This window comes from Talpa occidentalis, unplaced genomic scaffold (genome assembly GCF_014898055.3).
Source record: "Talpa occidentalis isolate TD23 unplaced genomic scaffold, MPIMG_talOcc4v2.1 talOcc4.10, whole genome shotgun sequence".
Classification (NCBI taxonomy): domain Eukaryota; kingdom Metazoa; phylum Chordata; class Mammalia; order Eulipotyphla; family Talpidae; genus Talpa; species Talpa occidentalis.
Genome location: NW_023600993.1, coordinates 65,161,958 through 65,183,249, shown reverse-complemented (window position 1 = coordinate 65,183,249; position 21,292 = coordinate 65,161,958). Strand labels below are relative to the sequence as shown.

Here is a 21,292-nt window from a genome sequence, read left to right as displayed (position 1 = left end):
AATAGAACACAGGGGGATTGACTGAAATACACTGCTGAGAAGAACAGCAGGTGAGTCAGGAGAGGTCTGCTGTGCCATGTGGGTAGCTCCCTGGCCAGGGATCAAACTCATGCTGCAGTGACTGCGGATAGCTTCATAGGTTGCGTCTTAACCCCTTGTGCCATGAGGGAGGCCCCAGGATTTTTTAAATAGGAAAGTATAATAAGTGGTGTCTGATCTGCTGTTAATTTGTTTTTAATTTTGGTCTTTACACTTTCGATTGTAAAGTTTTATTAGGTTCTTTGCTCAGATTTGTTATGTCACTTTTTAGATCCCCTCTTTCCTTGTAGATATTTTCAAGGTTTTTTAAAAATCTCTCCCTAACATAATAACAACTGTTGTTCTGTAATTTGTGACTAGTAATTCCAATACCTCACATCTTTGAGGGTCTACTTCTATTACCTGTTCTTTTTCTAAGATCTTGCTTACCACATCTTGTTTGTGTGCCTAATTATCTTTACTGTATGTTGGTTACTGTATTTAACTATTATTTAGGAATAATTTCAAACTGTGGACAATGGTACTTTCCTTGACAAGACTTTTGCTCTGTCAGATGGCTGAGGGTACCACCCATACAGGACACCCACACAGGACAAAACCTGAGGTTAACTAGGTTGCTGAGGGGCACAAACCCAGAGAGCAAAAGCATCATACCCGTTTCTTTGCAATTTAGCTTTACCTTTAAATGGTAAAGCGGCCCTTAAGTTTAAGGCCACTTAGCAGATTCTGTACCTTGGGTGAACCTGGATTTTGAGACATATTTCCTTGGCCCTCTAAGGCTGCTAAGACCACAAATCAACTTCATAGTTGCTAATTTAAGACCAAAAACCACTTTCAGGGAAAACAATATGTTTTGTGCTTAACTTGACCTCTCTGGGTATGTGAATTATCACAAATTTTTAGCCTAGTAATTTCTGGCTGACTGGTTTGCTCTTTGCTTTCAGGATATTTGTTTTTACTGATTTGTTCCCTTGTCAGAAGGTTTGACTGAGCTTGCTAACTTCCACTACCAGAATGTGGGGCTTCCAGATTCTTTTTAAAGACTGCATAAAATTTCACAAAATGGATCTACAAGAATTCTTTTAGTCAATCTCATATTGAAAAGGTTATTTCCAATCTTTTGCTGTTTGAATCAATGTTAGAATAAGTAAACTTGCACATATTTCATTTGACACTGGGACAGAAATTATATTTCTTCCATCTCTGTATCCCTCTCTCCTGGATGTTGGCTAGCATATAAATAAGTTGCTCAAAGTACTTGTTAAATACATGAATACACAATGAAATGGTAATTTTGCTTGATCTAATCTTAGATTGCTCTGAAATACTAATCCACTGACCTTACAATCAAACTGTAGTGGGATCTGATGGCCACATTTGGCATCATTTTGATTGTGCTTGTATGTTCTGTTTTGTCCTCCTCCTTCAAGGCTCACAATAGAAAGGGAAGAGCAAGTCCACAGCATTCAGGAGCTTGACCTGATAAAACTATCATTTCTGATGTTGAGCTCATTCAGTCAAAATAAAGGGGCTAGACATGTGATCAAGAATCACTTTCAACTTTAAATTCATTTTCAGTTTTTTAAAATTAACAAGATATAATCATGAGAGTAATAAGTCTACCCCTTGACTTACTGAATGGGGGCAAGCAGGGGTGTTTGCTGGTACTGAGGACAGAGAGGGTCACCTAGTAAACTTTAAGAGTCAGAACAGGCGCAACCTCTGGGTTCATTGTGCTGGCTCCAGCCTGCAGCTCTTTCAGCTGGTTCCCACGTCTGCTCCTCTCCCGCTTCTGCCTGGGCCCTGGCCACAGCTGAGCCAATGCTACCTAGGGTAGGACAAATGGTATCTGGCCACATGCCGGCCAATAAATTTTCTTTTCCTACTCTTTCCCTATTCTCTCATTTCCTCACTCCCTGTGTAAATAAACACTGTTTCTGTTTCTGCTTTTGGGTTACATCCTGCATTCTGAATTGCATGCGTGATGACTCATTCCTAGTACCCCAGGTTTGCCCCATTTCAAAGGTAAGATTCTCACCAAAGGTAAAGAAACAAGAAGATATAAAATGGTCATGAAGATCCCTCACAACTCATGGGAATTTTAGGCCACATTAATTTTCTGGTTTAATAAATTTTCTTTAACAGGAAATAGGAATTAAAAACAAATCTACCCTCATTGCATTAAAAAAATATTTTTACTTCAAATATAATATTGTGTCTTCATTTCTATATTTGGATCGCTATGCAATGACTAATATTTATATGGTGTCACACATACTAGTTAGTACAATGAAAGTGGATACATGCTCTTCAAACAGAAAAGCCAATCTACTCTCCTGAATAAAGGATTTCTCTTGATTTTCTTTGTAACTTTCTGTAATTCCCATCATTTGGCTTCTGGTATAGAAAATGGGGACAATTTTTATGTATTTCTGGCTTGTCTCTGGCTTCCCCTAATACCTGTACATAATGTACCCACTAAATGTGGCCTAGTGATCTTTGCCTTGTCTGTGGGGCCAAAGCAGGAAAGCAGTGAAAGCTCTGAACAGAAATACTACACCACGCAGGGCCAGTAGTCACAGGGGGAGCTGTGCAGTGATGGGGTAGAGGGAGACAAGTGCAGGGCACCCTAGAGACATCAGTGGGTTTGGGTGCAGCTCCTGAAATGCTATAGAGAGACACGAATTACTGCAGTTGAGATTTGAGCACTAATGAAAGCAAATATTTCATTCATCCAATGCCAACTTGCTTTTGGGGGAACAGAAAATCACGGCATTAAGAGAAAATGAAGCTGGGGCAGACAGAAGGACAGAAGGATGCATGGGTACATGTGTGTATACACGTGCGCACGAGCGCGCGCGCACGCACATGCACACACACACACACACACACACACACGGTTCTGCCAAAAGCCAGTGCTAATCAGTAAAGGCCAGGTTCCTACCATGGCTTGTAGGTAGGTGTCTGTCTCTCTAACATTAATGTGTTAGTGTTAGAGAAACTTCCACCTGCATGTGACATGGGGGAAATTAGAAACCGCAAACAACCCAGGCTGGCTTTTCTCTTTGCTGACATGCCAATACTGATTTTTTTTTCCTGTCATGATTTGATGTTTCTAAATCTTACACCATTTCTGTCCATACTGAGCATAAAGTATGAAAAAGCTTGGGAATAATGTGGTTTGTTCGATCAGTGGAGCCTTTGATATGAATCTGAAAAGATATTCTTTTGGTTTTGTATTTTTCAAACTGTCAAAAATAATCAAGAAAACCACATCACCTGTCTAAACTATTGAAATTTGAATAACTAATAACCTTTTCACAATCATGCCTTTGGTTCATATGTCCCACATACAATCCCCAGTGTATCAGAGGGACCCTGGATGGTTTAAAGTAGAGTTCTTACAAGGGGGTATATAGCACAGCTAGTCCTCAAATGCTGTCATTTCATCCAACATTGTTGAATTATATTGCTGATAAGAAAAAAGAAGTCCCGATTAACACTGAAGGAAACCATGACTTGCTTTTGCTAGTCACAGTTTCTAAGATCCTATCAAGGATGCTAAGTGGAGAGCTCCTAAGCCCTGCTGATGGACTTCAGCCACAGGGGGCCCCAGTGCTAAGGGGAACAGAAGGCTAAATCACCTGCTCCTCTCCCTAGGCCAGAGCTAGGGTTTTTTCTTTAATTCTGGAAGCATCAATTTACAGGCTGGAGTTTTTTCTTATTCATAATGAGAACAATTTTATTGAATTCTGTGAAAAAAAATTGCCCTTCCTTCAAAGTTAAGATAGCAGTGGAATAATAGGTACTGTCTGTAGCACTAACGGCAAGCATCTGGGCACATGTAAGTAGACAGAAGGTAATTTTTAGTGTTTCTGTTAGGGAAGCATGTTTTGATCTAGTTTCTTCATCACTGTTCTAGATGAATTTGAATTTCCTAGAGAAAGGAACTGAGCTCTTATTTTCTATCTGGCCCAGATGAAATAACAGGACACAACCTTGAACACAAGTATCCTGTGCTCCTGAAACAGTAGTGTGCAACTGTTTTGTCCTGCTGCTATGTCAACTTCAAGTTGTGTAGTGTTGTAAGACACTTTGTTCTTCAGGTACTTTGAAGCTGCCTGACTCTGAATGGTTCACCAGTGATGTGAGCTGTCCACACATCCAGGCCTGTGTTTTTGTGAACCCACCCATAGCAATTCTTCCCCATTGCCAGACAAATCACTCAAACATCTAGAAAAAAGAAAAAAAAAATCTGAAAGTTACCATAGTAAAAAAAAGTAATCTTAAGGAAACTATCATGTAGGAATGCTATGAAAGAAAATCCCACATTCATCTTTTGATAACTGTCCTTTGACAAGTATCTTTAGTTAATTGGCATATTTCTCTTTTTTTTTACCTAAAAAATGCTTTTATTTATTTATTTATTTTCTCCCACCTGGTGGAAATGGGTTCTTTTTTTATATATATAATAAATTTTATTTTTATATTCCCCATACAATTGCAACCCCCTTATTTTGACCCCAATCCCTCCCCTCCTGCCCCCTACCCCCCATAGAGTGTCTCTGGTTCATAGTTTTTTGTTGATTTTGATTTTCACTTTCTTATAGTTATTCATTTTCCTGGTCCCTTATTTAAGTTTTCTAGATTCCTGCTATGAGTGAGACCATCCGGTATTTTTCTTTTTCTTTCTGGCTTATTTCGCTGAGCATGATCCCGTCCAGCGCCATCCATGTTGCTGCAAATGGCATGTGTTTATCTTTTTTGAATGCTGAGTAATATTCCATGGTATATAGGTACCACATCTTCTTGATCCAGTCATCTATTTTTGGGCATTTGGGCTGTTTCCAAAGCTTAGCTATTGTAAATAGTGCTGCTGTAAACATAGGGAATATATAGGCGAAACACTATGTGATATTCACATCAAAGACATCTTTACAGACACATCACCCAAAGCAGTGATAGTGAAGGCAAAGATAAACAGCTGGGACTACATCAAATTAAAGAGCTTCTGCACAGCAAAAGAGACAATAACAAAAATAAAGAGAAACCCCACCAACTGGGAGAACATTTTTGCACAAAACACTAATTGGCATATTTCAAATGCCCATGGCCAACTATAGTGTTCTGCTATTCTTTAGGAGAAAGAAGTCAAATACTCACCCTGGCAAAGTGATCATTTCCGAGAAGTGTTTGCAGAAGGAGGGGCAGCTGCTTTTCCAGATGCAGCTTAAAGCAGAGTTGGGTCAGCTCTTCCCGATCCAGAAAGCCAGTCCCAGTGGTGTCACAGCTGCTGTACACCTCTCTGAGCTTTGACACATAGTGGTTCTCTTCTTCTTCGTCCATCCCATAGCAGGCTGCACATGCCCGATGAGAGAAACAAAACAATGACATATTTATTGGGACACCCCACACATCCTTCCACAGTTTTGATTAGTCTAGGCAGTGCAACACAGCACCAGGCAGGAGCTGGGCATGTTGGAAAGGCATCAGGGTTTAAGTGAGGTTAGAGGAATGGTCTCCATTTTTGCAGGAGAGGCCAGAAACATACTATGTCAGGGAGCCAGTCACCATTCAAAATTGGTTCAAACAAAGAACCATATTTCTTTGTTCTGTTAAAAATGGTTACAGAATAATCAGAAAAAGGAAATTAAGTATAAAAAGGAAATTAAGTATAAAGATATCTAAAAGGATCCAAATTTTCACAACCTAAAAAATAATATTTTGGCAAATATACATTCTAATTTTTCTCTCTATACATACATGTATGGCTTTTTCCTTATAAGAACTAAATAAATAAATACTAAAATAAGTAGACATAATGTTACTAGGTTGAACTGTTAGGCAGTGAGAGCAGGGAGGGCAATGCCTAAAGAAAATTCAATGTGAACATACTCAGGACTCCAGCAAAAACTTGCCAGAGCTGATAAAATCTGGAAAGAGCCAAGAAATGCCCAAAGGTGCAAAGGCAGTTCCCTCACCCCAACCTACAGGCAGGTAGATGAAGCCTGAGGGGAGCAGGAAGTGCCCAAGGAGGGAAGGCAGATGCTGGCCCCAACCTGGAGCTGGGGTTGACAAAACTACATCATGGGAGCCCAGTACAAGGGGGAGTGACTTAGAAACTCCTGCTTGAACCAATAAACCAACACCCCAGGAGTGCCTGTGCAGTAAACCCCAGGAAGGGAAGGAATGAGCAGCCTACAGCACCCCATTAAAGCCAGGAGTCCCCTGCCTTTCCTAGAGTCTGCCCCCCCCCCACCCCCGACCTCTTTCTGGATGTACTATTTCTAAATAAATTTTGTTTTTCTTTGCCTAGATGTAACTTTGAATTCTTTCATGGCCATAGTCAAGGACTGAGGAACCCCAAACCTGGAAACATCTAAGAATCCCAAAACCCAGAAACATAACTACTAATAAGAAAAAATGGAAATTCTAAAAAAATAAGAGAGGATGTAACACAAATCATGGAAGAAAATCATATGGTTAACCATCAAAAACCACTCAAAACAAAGACATACTATTTGTGACTAGCAAATTATCAAGAATTAAAAACTTTCAGTGCTAAGAATGTTGTGAAAAGGGGAGTCTTGCACATTTCTGGAGGAAGTGGCAAATATAAATGTTTCTGGAGGTACTCTATTTAAACAAACTTTAGAATATTTTTTATCCCCAGCATATTAAATAATTTTGAAGGTCATATTTCAAAAGAATGGCAAGTAAGTGTAGTTGATAAAATACCAATGTGTGATAAAAACTATTTAGAATTACAACAGTTAATATACTTGCTGATCACTTTACATTTTCATTTATGCCTCATCGCAGTTCTATTGCTACAGACCTCAAGGGGTTTCTTCCTTGGTGTGTTTGCACCAAGAAATCAACCAAGTCCACTGACCGTGGTAAGGAGAGTTTATTACTTAAGTCAAGTAAGGAGACAGGGAGATAGTTCTCAAAGCTCTGTCTCCCCAACTTCTGGTGAGACCACAGCATAAAAGACAACTGGCAGTTGCTTGGTTGATGGGGGCTGCACTAGGCGGGTAAAGACCATTCACATGGCAGGAACATGCTGCTAGTGGGCGAGGGGAAATGGCAGCACTTGGAACTCTGGTCCTTTGCTAGTGAATTTTTAAAAAAAGATTTATTTATTTATGCATACAAGAGCTGGGGTGCAGGCCAGAGATGCGGGGGGTGAGAGGATTCACCAGAGACAGAGTGGGGAGCAAAACAGGCAGATGTGCTGAAACACACTGATGAGGGGAGCAGCGGGCGAACAGGAGAGGTCTGCTACACCATGTGGGTGAGGACTGAACTGCTGTAGCAGCTGCGGACAGCTTCACAGTGCAGCGTATTAACCCACTGCACCACCAGGGAGGTCCCCATCTTGCTAATGGATGTTAATAGGCCAGGTTGTTAGCAGGCTTCTGACTGTATATGACCCCTGGGCACAGGAAACTTGCCTAAGTTTCTGAAAATTTGAGCAGAAAACTTGCCTGAATTTCTGAAAAACAACAACAAAAAAAACTTAAGAATTTCCAGTATTGATTTCCTTTTGACCAATGGGTAACACTAACAAGAAACTTTTGGGGGGGGGGGGAATGTATTCAAAAAAATGAAGGGGAAAAAAGGAAAAGTAAAAAAGTAGTAAGAGATTATTTTGTGACATTACACATCCATATACCTATTTTATCTATTTTTATATCTTTCAAAAATGTTATAAAAAGTAAAGATTTTATAATTGGGAAAAAATAGATGAAAAACATCAAGTTCTTAAATTAGTCAGAATGAACCATAACAAAATTGGTAATATTTATTTGACCATTTTAACCAACAAAAATGGTAATTTCACATGGTTTGGCTTTTATACAGACACAGAACTTAATGGGCAATTATGGAAAAAGAAAATAGAAGTAAACAAATATGAAAAATCAATCAAGCTCATCATTAATCAAATAATTCACAAGTGTAAAATAATATAACATCTTTGCTCAAGAAGGCACAACACAAAAGTGCCAACTCAACAGATGTAATTATATTTTTTAACTTTTATTTTTAATTGAAATATAATTGATATGTAACATTATATTGGTTTCAAGTTCATTTTTATAAATTGTGATCTATGGAAAAAATATATTTGGTCCTCTGAGAGATAAATATTTCTTATACATATTGATCTTCATCCACAGCTCCTGGCTCATCCCAAAACCTTGGCATTTCCTAAATGCTAAGGGTGTCAAAGATGTCTCATTTCATAAATGAGATGCAATTTTGGGGAAAGCACCTAAAGATGGGGGGCTGGTTGCCAAGGAAAACAACATGCATAGAGGGCAGGATTTTAGTCCTGCATCCTGATTTCCAGTGAGGGGAGAGGGACTGGAGGTTGAATCCAACTGTATGGACAATAAGTTAGTCGTGTCCATGTAATGAAACCTTCATGAAACCCAAGAGGAAAGGGCTTCAGAGAGCATCTGGTTGGTGAGCATGCAGAGATTTAGGTGTGAACAAGACACCTTTAACACCCTCAGCACTTAGGAAATGGCAAGGTTTTGGGGACCCAGGAGCTAGGAACCTCGGATGAAGATCAAATATGCATATGATGAAATGGCCAAAATGGGGAAATAGTGTGACAGGATGGGTCACAGGAGCTTTTCTCCACACTTTGTTTTTTGGGGTTTCTTTTTTTTAAGATTTATTTATTTATTTATGCATACAAGAACTGGGGTACAGGCCAGAGGTGTGGTGGGTGAGAGGATTCACCAGAGAGAGAGTGGGGAACAGAACAGGCAGGCTGACTGAAATACACTGCTGAGGGGAACAGCAGGCGAGACAGGAGAGGTCTGTTGTGCCATGTGGGTAGCTTCCTGGCCAGCCTGGCCAGCCTGGCATCAAACTCCTGCTGCAGAGGCTGAGGACTGCTTCATAGTGCTGTGCTTAACCCCTTGTGCCACCAGGGAAGTCCTCCCCACACTTTGTACTATGTATCTCTTCCATTTGGCTGTTCCTGAATAATGTCCTTTCCACTAAATCCATAATCTGGTGAGTAAACAGGTTTCCTAAGTTCTATTATCATTACAGCAAATTAATCAAACCTAGGAGAGGGTCCTGGGAACTTCTGATTTACAGTCAGTTGGGAACACAGTTAACAGCCGGGGCTTGCTACTAGTCTTTGAAGTGGAGGGCAGTCTTGGGATACAGAGCCCTGAACCTGTGGAATCTCACACTATCTCCAGGTAAATAATGTCAGAATTGAGTTGAATTTTCTGACACACTGCTATTGTCTGAGAATTGCTTGATGCATTAGAATTGGGCCCAGGAATCCAATGCATAGTTGTACAATATTTGTTGTTTCTCTTTATTGCAAAATGACCACCACAATAATTCTAGATAATATCTTTCACCACACCATTCCAATTTTTCTCTTGTGATGTGAAGCTGTGAGATTTACTCTCTTAACAACTTTCAAATATATAATTGTGAACATAATGTAAAATGTTCAGGGAAGGACCCCTCCCAGATCTAACAGACAAGAGAGCAAAGTCATCTGCATAGACTGGAAGTCTGTGAAACAACTATGCAAAATCTGCTGCCTATGGATAAAGCTAGATTTTTTCACTCCCACTAATGACCAAGGTGCTGGATAAAGAGTAACAATTAAGCAATAGGTATCCAATCTCTGCATCTCCACAGTGTACTCTATAGAAAGGAAGAGATGAAATCCTACCTTGTGTTCCTCTATGCATAGATTCGTATCAAATATCTATAGGTCACAATTTAGAACCAGAAGTCTCTCACTCCCTGGTCAAGAATAATTACATTTTTAATATCAGTGACACACTGTTGGAGTAAAGTCTGTTGGACTGCTTCCCAGGTTCCAATCCTCACTTTAATGTAACAGACTCACTGAGTCACTGAGATTTGTTCTAGTTAACACAATGCAACATTATTAATTGTAGTCACCATGCTGTAAATTACAACCCTTAAAAAATAATAGTAAAATAAATTACATCCCTAGGACTTATTAATTTATCACTGGAAATGTGTATCTTTCAACCACTTTCACCAATTTCACATCCTATCCCCAACCCCCACCTCTGACAACCATCACCCTATTCTCTATATCTATGAGTTCAATTTGGGGGGCTTTTTTGTTTTCTTGCTTGTGTTTTAGATCTCACATATAAGTTACAACATATTATATTTTCTTTTCATCTGACTATTTCACTTAGCTTAATAATATCCTCAAAGTCCACCTATATTGTTATAAATGGTAGGATTTCCTTCTTCTTTATGGCTGAATAACATTCCATTATAGAAAGAGAGCTAGAACTACAGTTGACCCTTCAACAACTCAGAGATAAGGGGTGCCAACCCTCACGCAGTAAAAACCTGAGTATAACTTATAACTCCCCCAAAACTTAACTACTTAACTGATAACACCAACCATTGAGTAACATATTTTGCATGGTATAGTATCATATACTGTATTCTTATAATAAAATTAAGTCAAAGAAAATCACAAGAGAAAATAAGTACAGTACTGTATTTATTTATTGACACTGTAAGTTTGTTGTCTGCTTACTAGAGAATTTATATATAAGTGGAGCTATGTAGTTCAAACCCAGGTTGCTAAAGAGTCATCTCTCTCTCTCTCTCTCTCTCCTTCCCTCTCTCTCTCTCTCTTCCCCTCCCCGCCCCCATGCCTCTATCTATGTATCTATCTATGTATCTATGTATCTATGTATCTATCTATCTATCTATCTATCTATCTATCTATCTATCTATCTATCTATCTATCTATCTTTCTTTCTTTCTATCACATTTTCTTTATTCATTCATCCAACAATGGACACTTAGGTTGTTTACAAATCTTGGCTAATGATAAATAATGTTGTAATGACTATGGGGGTGCAGATTTGTTTTTCAAGTTAATGTTTTCATTTCCCTTAGATAAATATCAAAACTGGAATTGCTAGATCATTTGGTAGTTCTGTTTTTACATTTTGAGGAACCCCCCACTGTTTTTCTCTAGTGACTGTACCAATTTACAATTCCACCAACAGCACACAAGGATTATATTTTCTTCATATTCTTGCCAACATGTATTTTTATTTTTGATGATAGTCATTCAAGCAGGCATGAGGGAATAGCTCATTTTAATAGGTCTGAGTTAATATCTCATTGTGGTTTTGAGTTGAATTTCCCTGATGATTGGTGATGTTGAATGCTGAGCACCTGTTGTCCACCTGTGTGTCTTCCTTGGAAAAATATCTATTGTGATCCTCTGCCCCATTTTTAACTAGACTATTTTCTGTTATTGAGTTGTATGAGCTCTTTATATATTTTTGGATATTCACCCCTTATTGGACATGTGAGCTGAAATACTATCTCCTGTTCATTAGATTGTCTTTTCATTTTGTTAATGGTTTCATTTGCTGTGTAGAAGCTTTTTAGTTTAATGTGGTTTTGTGGTTTATTTGTGGTTTTGTTGCTTTTATTTTTGGTGTTAAATTAAAAAATCACCACCAAGACCAATGTCAAGGTGCTTTCCAGGTTGGTTCTAGGAGTTTTATGGTTTCAGGTCTTACATTCCAGTCTTTAATCCATGAAGTTAATATTTGTGTATGGTGTTAGGTAATGGTCTGGTTTCATTCTTTTGCAAGTGTCTGTCCAAGTTTCCCAACATCATTTGTTAAAGAGACTGTTATTTCCCTTTTATATATTCTTGACTCCTCAGTAATAAGCTAATTGACCATATGTGCCATGGGTTTATTCCTGGGCTCTCTATTTTGTTCTATTTATCTGTGTGTCTCTTTTTATGCCAACATCATACACTTGGATTAGTATAGCTATGTAATGTCATTCGAAACCGGGAAGCATAATGCTTACAGCTGCGTTATTCTTTTTCAGGATTGCTTTGGCTATTTCAGGGTCTGTTGTGGTTCTACACAAATTTCTATTTCTGTGAAAAATGCCATTGGAATTTTGATAGGGATTACATTGAACCTGAAGACTGTTCTGGGTTGTATGGACATTTTAATAACATTAATTATTCCAATCTATGAGCATGAACCATCTTTCCATTTATTTATGTATTCAATTTTTTCAAGAAGGCCTTACAGTTTTCAATGTACAGGTCTCTTGTTTCTTTGATTAAACTTATCTTCAGTAGTTTATTCTTTTTGATGCAGTTATAAATGGGATTGTTATTTCATTTCTTTTTGATATTTTGTTCTTCTTGAGGTGCAAAAACATTGCTTACCTTCTTTGTTTCTTGATGTAGACAGTGAACTTCCTTTGTTGAAAGGATGTCAGTATTTTTTCCCCAAATTAAGCTTACTGAGGTAAAGTAAAAACATCTTTGTACCTGTTCAGGGGGTGATAGGTTCGAACCTCTACAAATGTATATATATATTTTTTTATGTTTGAAATTTTCTTTTTTTTAATTTTAACATTTATCATTTTTTACATTTTTTAGACAATATTTTCTTCTCCCCCATTCCCTCAGATTGAGTCCCCTTAGAATTTCCTTCCCCAAGGCTCACATGCACCATCACCACAGTCCCCTGTGCTCCTCCCTCCCTCCCTCTCACCCCTCTCCCTCCTCCTCCCCTGCAGCATGTCTCTGGTTTATAATTGCCTGTTTTTGTTTTGTTGTGTTTTGTATTGCTATTATTTTTTTTTACACTGATGTCTTATTCGGTTCCCCTATATTCCTGTTATAAGTGAAACCATCCGATATTTTTCTTTTTCCTTCTGGCTTATTTCACTGAGCATAATTCCTTCTATCTCTATCCACGTTGCTGCAAATGGCATGAGTTTATCTTTTTTGATTGCTGAATAATATTCCATTGTGTATATATACCACATCTTCTTGATCCAGTCATCTATTTTTGGGCATTTGGGTTGTTTCCAGGCTTTACCTATTGTAAATAGTGCTGCAATAAACATAGGTGAACAGGTGTTCTTTGAATCACTGTTTTTGTGTCGTTTGGGTAGATTCCTAGTAGTGGAATTGCCGGATCGTATGCTAGCTCCATTTTTAGTAGGCTGAGGAACCTCCATGCAGCTTTCCACAGTGGTTGGACAGTTTGCACTCCCATCAGCAATGTAGGAGAGTTCCTTTTTCACCGCATCCTAGCCAGCATACAAATGTATGTGCCCCTCCCCCCATACTCCAGTTGCCTTAGTTTTGCAGTCAGATGTTGAGTTTATTATTGGTTTGGTTTTGACTGACCCTTTGTTATGTCTCTCTATATATTCTACTTGTAAGTCACACCAGAAAGGCTGTCATTTTTAAAGTGGATGCTACTGTTGTCTGCCATCACCCACAAGGGACAGGGAGGTCTGTGTCAGCATGAGGACTGCATGAAGGATTGAAATCTGCTTCACACCAACTCCAAATGGAAAATCTATGTCCATGTCATGTTATTCATGAAATCAACAGACTGAATGACAATACAAAATTGACACTGAAAAAAATCGTCCTAAGAATATTTCACTGTGACCTTAAATGAAAACCTCACCTGACTGACTAATTAGACACCTGTTATCAGCTGTAAAATCAGCTGTGCCTGCTCAGCAGATGAACAAATCGGTTCCTGGTCTCAGAGTTCATGTAGGAGTAAAATGATAAGGAACCTGTTCAGCCATCTGGGTGAGCCTGTCCACCTACTCATCAAATTGTGCATTCTCTTCGCAGACAGGAGTACACAGCAGAAGGGTAAAGAGTGGTGAAGCCACGACCCTCTGGCCCTCTCTAGGTCTGTCTTGAGACGGTAACTGCCAAAACATCAAGAAGGAAAATGGACAGATAAAAGAAAAATTTCCATCTCCTCAACTGGGAGATTAGCCGAGGAGGAGTGAGCCTGCAGTACCCTTGTTTTGGCACAAACTGGTGGACTAGGCCCTGCTCCCACAAGACTGAGTGCAGTGCCCTCTAATGCCCATGGGGCATCACTGCAAAGGAAACCTGACTTCACATAATGGTAAAAGATTCAGGTTCTGAAAGTAGGGCCCCCCACCCTACCCCTGGGGGATTGTCCCAGGAGCACAGTGAAGGTATGAATACCCAGGTCACCACTGTCCACAATGAGGTGCCCCCATGGTGTTCCCCACATGCCACACTAGGATATAGCCACTAAAGACCCTCTTTTGAGAAGGGGTGTCTTCCTGGAATGAAGCAAACATCAGTAATGGGGACATAATGAGCACAAACCAAGGCATGAAGGCTGGGAGGAAAAACATGAAAATATGCACTGTCTATATCCTCAGACCGTCCAGATGCCACCAAAGACCCAAGTCCAGGAGAGAGTGACCCTTGGTCTTCACAAGCTCCTCACCCCTCTGTTCTCTTGGCTACAGGGGAAAAGGTGCACTGGAAGGGTTCTGCCAGCACTGCCTGTGTTTCCTCCTACCTTGGTGCAGGCTTCCTGTGCACTCTTGCCAAATGCTTCAAATGCCAGCAAGGTTATGATTTACATTTTTACGACCAACATTCCATTTAAGCAAAGCAATACACAATGCTCTAATTTAACAATTTCAAATCAAAGGTAAGGTCACTAGCATTCTGAGCACTTATTCTCAGGGCTGCAGCTCCCAGGACTGACTGATACAGGCCTCGGCTGGGGTATAGCCAGCAAGGGAGGAGTGGGGAGTGGTACTTCAGGCACTGCACCCAGAGATGGGGCATTCCTCCAGGGGCCAGTAAACTCAGGAATCTTCCGAATATCTGGACTGTCACAGAGGAATGATCTGGGGGAAAAATCAAGGCCCCCAAAAGCTTTAAGTTCTCCAACAGAACCTGCTGGACACATGGCACACCTGCCTGAATTCTAACACAAAATTCTGGAATTGAGTAGAACCCAAGTGTGGGGGCTGGAGGTTAAAGGGCACTTGGACATGCCTCCTATGCACAATGACTAGATGCCCACTTGAAAGAACTTGCTGGTTTGCCCACTGTCCTCATGCAGAGGTCCCCCCACACTGACTGCCATCGTTTTGGTCACACCTAGTTTTGTCCAACTCCACACCATCAAGTTCCAGGAGACTCCTCTCCTTTTCCTCACTCCCAGCAATCTCAGACTCAGGCAAGCAGGTGCTCCACCTCCTGGCCACTGATCCAGGTACAAGGCAGTGGGTCATCCAGGCACAACATTTTCACAATTTGAGCAACACAATTTTTCAATCACAATTTGCTAATACACTCCCTAATCCCCTCTCCCTCCAAGGCAGTGTCCAGCTGTGTTTCCAAACAATGGGGTAAAGGAGGCACTGCCTCTGTGCATGTACAGCCTATGGAACCCACTCTCCTCTGGTGCCAGATGGGGTATGGGTGGGTCTCCCTGTAGTCTCTGAAATACCTGATAAACCCTAATGGTGTGACATTTAGACACAGAAGCCAGGAAGGTTTGTTAAAACTCCAAGGCTCCAAGCCAAGACCATCTTCATTTAGAAAACTTGGCCGAGGTTCAGGTCCACATACTACCTCCATCTCAGAGGAGTGAAGCTGATTTAAGTGGCTTCCCCAGGATTCAGGTGTCCCAGAAATGGGACAAGAAACCAAAAACTCTGAACACCACAGAATTGCGGAAGGTCTTCAAAGTGGTGGAAAAGCCTGAGTGGGGGCTCAGAATTCGGACATTCACACATACTCTATTCACGGGAATCTGAAGGCAATGATTTGAAGGCAGGGTGAAGGTAGTTGCTGGGCAGGGGAGGGGAGAAAAGTTGGAACTTAACCTAAGATCCATACATGATTGAGAGCACAGAAAATAATTTCCGCAGAGATAAAGGGGAACCATGTAAGCCATGAAACAAAATAGATCGCTGAATAAGAGGAATGACTAGAAACCAAGGGAGATTTCTCGGACATTGATATATTAGAGTTGCAATAAAAAAGGTCAATGGGAAGATAAAGCTAAGGAAATTTTCTCTAACATTTATCTAAACAACAAAGAGATAAATGAGAGGGGAAAGATAAGGAAATTTAAAAATCAATCCCATATAATAAAAAGAAAAGTGTAGTACTGGCAGAAAGACAGACACACAGACCAATAGAACACAATAGAGAGTCCAGAAATAAATCTTCACATATATGCCAAATGATTTTCGATAAGAGTGCCAAGACCACAAATGAGGAGAAGACAGTCTCTTTAATAAATTATGCTGGGAAAATTGGATATCCACATGCAAAAGAATGATGTTCTACTTTAAAATATATATATGTGTATGTATATATATTTCTAGTCATTCCTCTTATTCAGAGATCTATTCTGTTTCATGGCTTACATGGTTCCCCTTTATCTCTGTGGAAATTAGTTTCTGTGCTCTCAAGCATGTGCGGAGATATATTTATTTATTTATTTATTTATTTATTTATTTAGTAGAAGAACTGGGGTGTAGGCCAGAGATGCAGGCAGTGAGAGGATTCACCAGAGACAGAGTGAGGAACAGGACAGGCAGATTAACTGAAATACACTGCTAAAGGGAGCAGCAGGAAAGAAAGGAGAGGTCTGCTGTGCCATAAGTGGGTTAGCTCCCTGGCCGGGGATCAAACACAGATAGTGCTGAGACTTAACCCCTCAGCCACCAGGGTGGCCTTGAAGTTCTATCTTTGTTGGGGAGAAAGGATGTCCTGAGCAAATTCACAAACACAGGTTTCATGGACCCCACCCCAACCCAGACCAAAGAGATCCAAGGCACCAAGGACTACAAATCCCATAATGTCATCACTACCCAATGGAGGATTGCTGGGAACTGAGGGTGGAGTTAAGGAGCCGGGCTTGGTATATAACCAGACATGTGGACCTTAGGGGTCCTTGGTGTTTTGCCAGCTTTCAGCTTTCGCAGCTCAGCGGAACCGATAGGACACATTCACCAATTTATCTCTTTCTCCCTGAGTTATTCCTTTCTTTATTTCCCTTTTTTGTAAATAAACCCTTAATTAACCTTTTTGTGTGCACCTGCAGTTGAGTCTCTTTTTAAGTCCCTTTTAAGTGCACGGGTGAGAACTCATAGTCAGGCCACCCCATTTTACATTGGGGTTGGCCTGTAACACCTTTACCTTATACCATATACAAAAATTAACTGACAATGGATTGAAGATCTGAAATAAGACCCAAAACCATAAACATCATAGAAGAAAACATAAGAGAAACTTCATGATTTGTTAATGATTTCATGGATATGACACCAAAAGCACAGGAAGCCAAAGCAAAAATAGAAAAATGTTACCATAGCTAACTCAAGAACTATGTACATCAAAGAAAATGGGCAACAGAGTGAAAAAGCAATAGAGTGGTAGAAAATAATCACAAATCATGTATTTTATAAGAGGTTAACAACCAAAACATATAAAGACCTATAATTCAAAAACAATAAACAAGTAACCCAATTTAAAAATGAGCGAAGGGCCTCCCCAGTGACGCAGTGTGGGTTGAGCGCAACGCTGTGAGGCTGTCTGCAGCCTCTGCAGTGGGGGATTGATTCCCAGCTGGCCAGGGAGATTCCCACATGGCATGGCAGACCTCTCCTGTTGCACCCGCCGCTTCCCTCAGCAGTGTATTTCGGTCATCTGCCTGTTCTGCTCCCTACTGTCTCTGGTGAATCCTCTCACCCTCCCATGCCTCTGGCCTGTACCCCAGCTCTTGTATAAAAATAAATATATCTTTTTTAAAAAAATGAGTGAAGGACTTGAATAGTCATTTCTCCAAAGAAGAAATAAAAATAGCCACAGCACATGAAAAAAATGTTCAACATTTAATCATTAAAGAAACAAATCAAAAGCATAATTAGGTATCACCTTGCGCCCAATGGCCACTGTAACAAAATAAATTAATTGAACAGAAAAGAACAAGTGTTAGTGAAGAGGTGGAGAAATTAGAGCCCTCCTGCATTCTTGGCAGGAATGTAAAATAGTGCGACCACTATGGAAATCAAGGAGGGTCCTCAAAAAACTATAAATAGAAATACCCTAAGATCCAGCGATTCCATTTCTGGGTATATGTACAAAAAAATTGAAAGCAGAGTCTCAAAGACAGAGTTGTATACCTGTGTTCATTGCAGCATTAGTCACATAGCCAATAGGTGCAAGCAAACCAAATGTCCACTGACGAAGGAATAAAGAGAATGTGGTATATACATACAAAGTAATATTATTCAGCACTAAAAAAGAAGGAAACCTGTCACATGTTAAAACATGGATGGACTTTGAAGAAAGTTCAAAATAACAGGGACCAGTTTGGAGCATGTGAAAAATGTAAGTACATTAAAAGTAAATAACAAAGAAGAAAATAATGACCTTAAAAAAGCCAAATTTGGCACAAGAATGTAAATGCAACTCGCCCACATGCACACTGGCTGACAGGAACCCAGTGGTTGTGTCCTCTTAGAACACAACTGTGGGCATATGCAAGGGGAGCAGGCTCTGGGGAATAAAATGTAACAGTGGTGTGCTTCAGGTCAGAAGAGGAACCTCAGGAAATTGCCATGTGTGACCCGAATAGCATTTTGCAGGCTTCTGTAAGTGCCTGTTACTGTCATTTTTGCTGCTTCACTTCCTCCTTCTCATAATTTGACCCCCAGGTCACCCCCCACCATAGTGAAGTCCTGGTTCAGCGGTTGGGGCTATCCGAGCAAGTGTGCCCTGACCCGAGTCGCTCGAGGCTGGCCTGCCTTCAGGTGAGCTCTGCAATATCAGCTGAGCATGGCCCTGTCAGGTCCAAACAGAGAAAAGGTCAGGGAGGGGATGCCTGTGACCTTCCTACCACCTCAGACCACTGTCCTCTAAGTGGATGATGGTCTGATGGCTAAGCTAAGGGATCTTTGTGTTTTCATTTAATTTCTTCCTCTGAGAGAAGTAGCTAAAAGTTGTGGGGCAACCCTGCACCCAGTTTTTGCTCTGGCCTTGTGTTCTGAAAAGGTCTGGCTCTAAAAGCTCAGGCAGTCCCCCAGAGGAGCAGGTATGTTGGTCTGGGTTTGACTAACAGCTGCAATCTGATTTCCTGATCATAGAGTCCTATCTCTTTTAAAATTGCTACAGGGCATATTTTTTATTTTCTCCACATAATGAATTACTTTTTGTTTGAAAAAGTAATTTTTGCTTTCTGAGTTCCTTCAGTTTGTACAAGCTTCTCTGGACCTGGAGTGGACAGTGAAGAGCATTCAGGCATCTCCACAGGACAGTCGTGGTTCCTGGATCTGTGATCTTTGTGGCCATGTACATGGAGGAACTTGTAGGGTCAGGCAAATGCTATGAATCCATGCTGCAGCTCAGACACTCAGAACACAGATCCTGCTGCTGTGTGACCCTTCACCCCTTTGTGCGGGTCTTCACCATTTGATCAAATGACTAGAGCTTTGCCTTTTAGTGTCTGGCCCAGTTCTTGATGTTATCGAAACTGACACTGAAATGGATTGGGCCAGGGGTCCTTCCTTAAGGAAGTACTGAAGTTATAATCTGAATCAGGAGCCTCCAACTGTGGACCCCTCCTGTCTACTACAGCTACCGCCTCACAGGGCTAGGGGTGCAGAGAGGCTCTCTGTTCCTGCTGTCAAGGCAAACAGAGAGGACCAGTGATTTTGTTCGAACATTTGAAAGCATTAGAACCTTCCTGACCCATGTAAAGACAGCAGTAAAAGAACCAAGACATTTGCAATGCAATCTTCACGACTAAGGTACTGACCCTCTTCCCCACCACTTGCTTCAAGACAGAAGGTCCCAACCTGGTTTGGCTCTGCGCCAAACCATAACTTGTCAAATTGGGTCTAAAATACCTCCTTTGCTGGGCTGCTGGGAGGACAGCTATAGAAAAATGCCAGGTAATGGATTCACAGAAACTGTTTGTTATCCTTCGTGTTCATTATAAAACCACCACTAATAACCAGAATTACTGTTCCTGCACACAGGTCTCAGGCTATATAGTCTTCACTCCACTCAAATCCTATTTCTAGAAATGCTTCACTGCAAAGCTGCCACCCACCCCCGCCCCCCTGCTTGTGCACAAGCTATCAGCCTAAATTACAGAACACAAAGTGAGAAAGACAGGCTGCCTAAAGCTGCCCCCAACCCAGTGGGAATCTTCTGTTGAGACTCCCCAGGCCTGTGCATTGTCTGCCTCTGGTTCTTGCTCCTGGGTACCCCCACCCCACCCCAGAGCCTACTCACATGATGAAGTGCAGGCCTCACAGCAAAGTGGTTGTTATAAATAATAAACACTACTCAGCTCAGGCCTGGGCAGTTCAAGGGCCTCTTCGGTTTCTTCTTCATTCAAACTGAATTATTTAATTCTCAGGATTTTGCATATGCATAAACTGTTTGCACATCAAAACTACCTGAACAGCTGTCTGGCATTCAGCAGCTCACTCTAGAACTGAAGGTGATATTCCAAATAAAGAGGAGTACTGGTTTCGGTTTCTTATAGTTTTTTATTTTTTAAATTAAAATGAGTAGAATCTTGATAAAACTAATGCTAAAAAGCTTAAAATATGGGCATAAACCTTACTACCAAGTGAAGCAAAACTCTGTTTCACCCTGGGGAGAAAAACCTGCCTGGAAACAGAGATACTGGCTCAGAGACAGAAGTTGGAGGCAGCTCTCTGCAGGAAGGTGCAGCCCTCTGGAGGTGTTGGTTTGCATTTAATTGATGCACAGTGACGCAGTAATTTAATCTGTGCCAACAGCTCACTGAGTATTGAGGATAGAGAAGACAACAGTGGTCTTTCAGAAGCAGTTAGCTGTGTCAATCTTTGCGTACCCTCATATGGAAAAGAATTCCAAACAAGGTCTGCAGTAAAACCTCCTCACCCAGAAGAATAGGACCTAGGGCAGCCATGCCAGATTAGTTTTCTTTATCTGGAAAGATGTTTACAACAATGATAAAATATTGAAGTCAATCCTTGGGTTCCAACAAAGCAGACTTCAGTGCCACTTTAAATAGCATTAGAGCTAGTAATCAACCTTCACATGTTAGCAGCTTTGAGCTTTTATGACTAATTTCTGTATTAACTATTTTCAAATGTTATTTATTCACTTTGCCTATGTAAGTCCCTAAGTATCTCAGTAATAATGCTTCAAAAGCTATCTTTTTTTTTAAATCAAAGGCCTTTCTAGTCGTAACAACAGAAGTAGAAGCTGATACCTCACTTAATATGCAATTATTACAAAGTTTGCTTTTCCTATGCAGCAGATATTCTGACTAAAAACTGTAAGGATATCAAATTCTAAAAAGTCTAGAAAGCAACTCTTCTTTTTTTTTTA

General features: G+C 40.5%; 1 protein-coding gene across 6 annotated transcripts in view; it reads right to left on the bottom strand.

Moving 5' to 3' along the window:
- The window catches only part of NINL (ninein like), a 155,538-nt gene that overhangs the window by 81,354 nt on the left and 52,892 nt on the right, over nucleotides 1-21,292 (bottom strand). For all 6 annotated transcript variants that reach the window (XM_054695902.1, XM_037493573.2, XM_037493581.2 and 3 more), the window contains one exon: nucleotides 5,203-5,396. In XM_054695902.1, coding sequence (XP_054551877.1) covers nucleotides 5,203-5,385 — 183 coding nt within the window. In that variant the 5' untranslated portion in view covers nucleotides 5,386-5,396. The remainder of the gene's footprint in view (nucleotides 1-5,202; nucleotides 5,397-21,292) is intronic.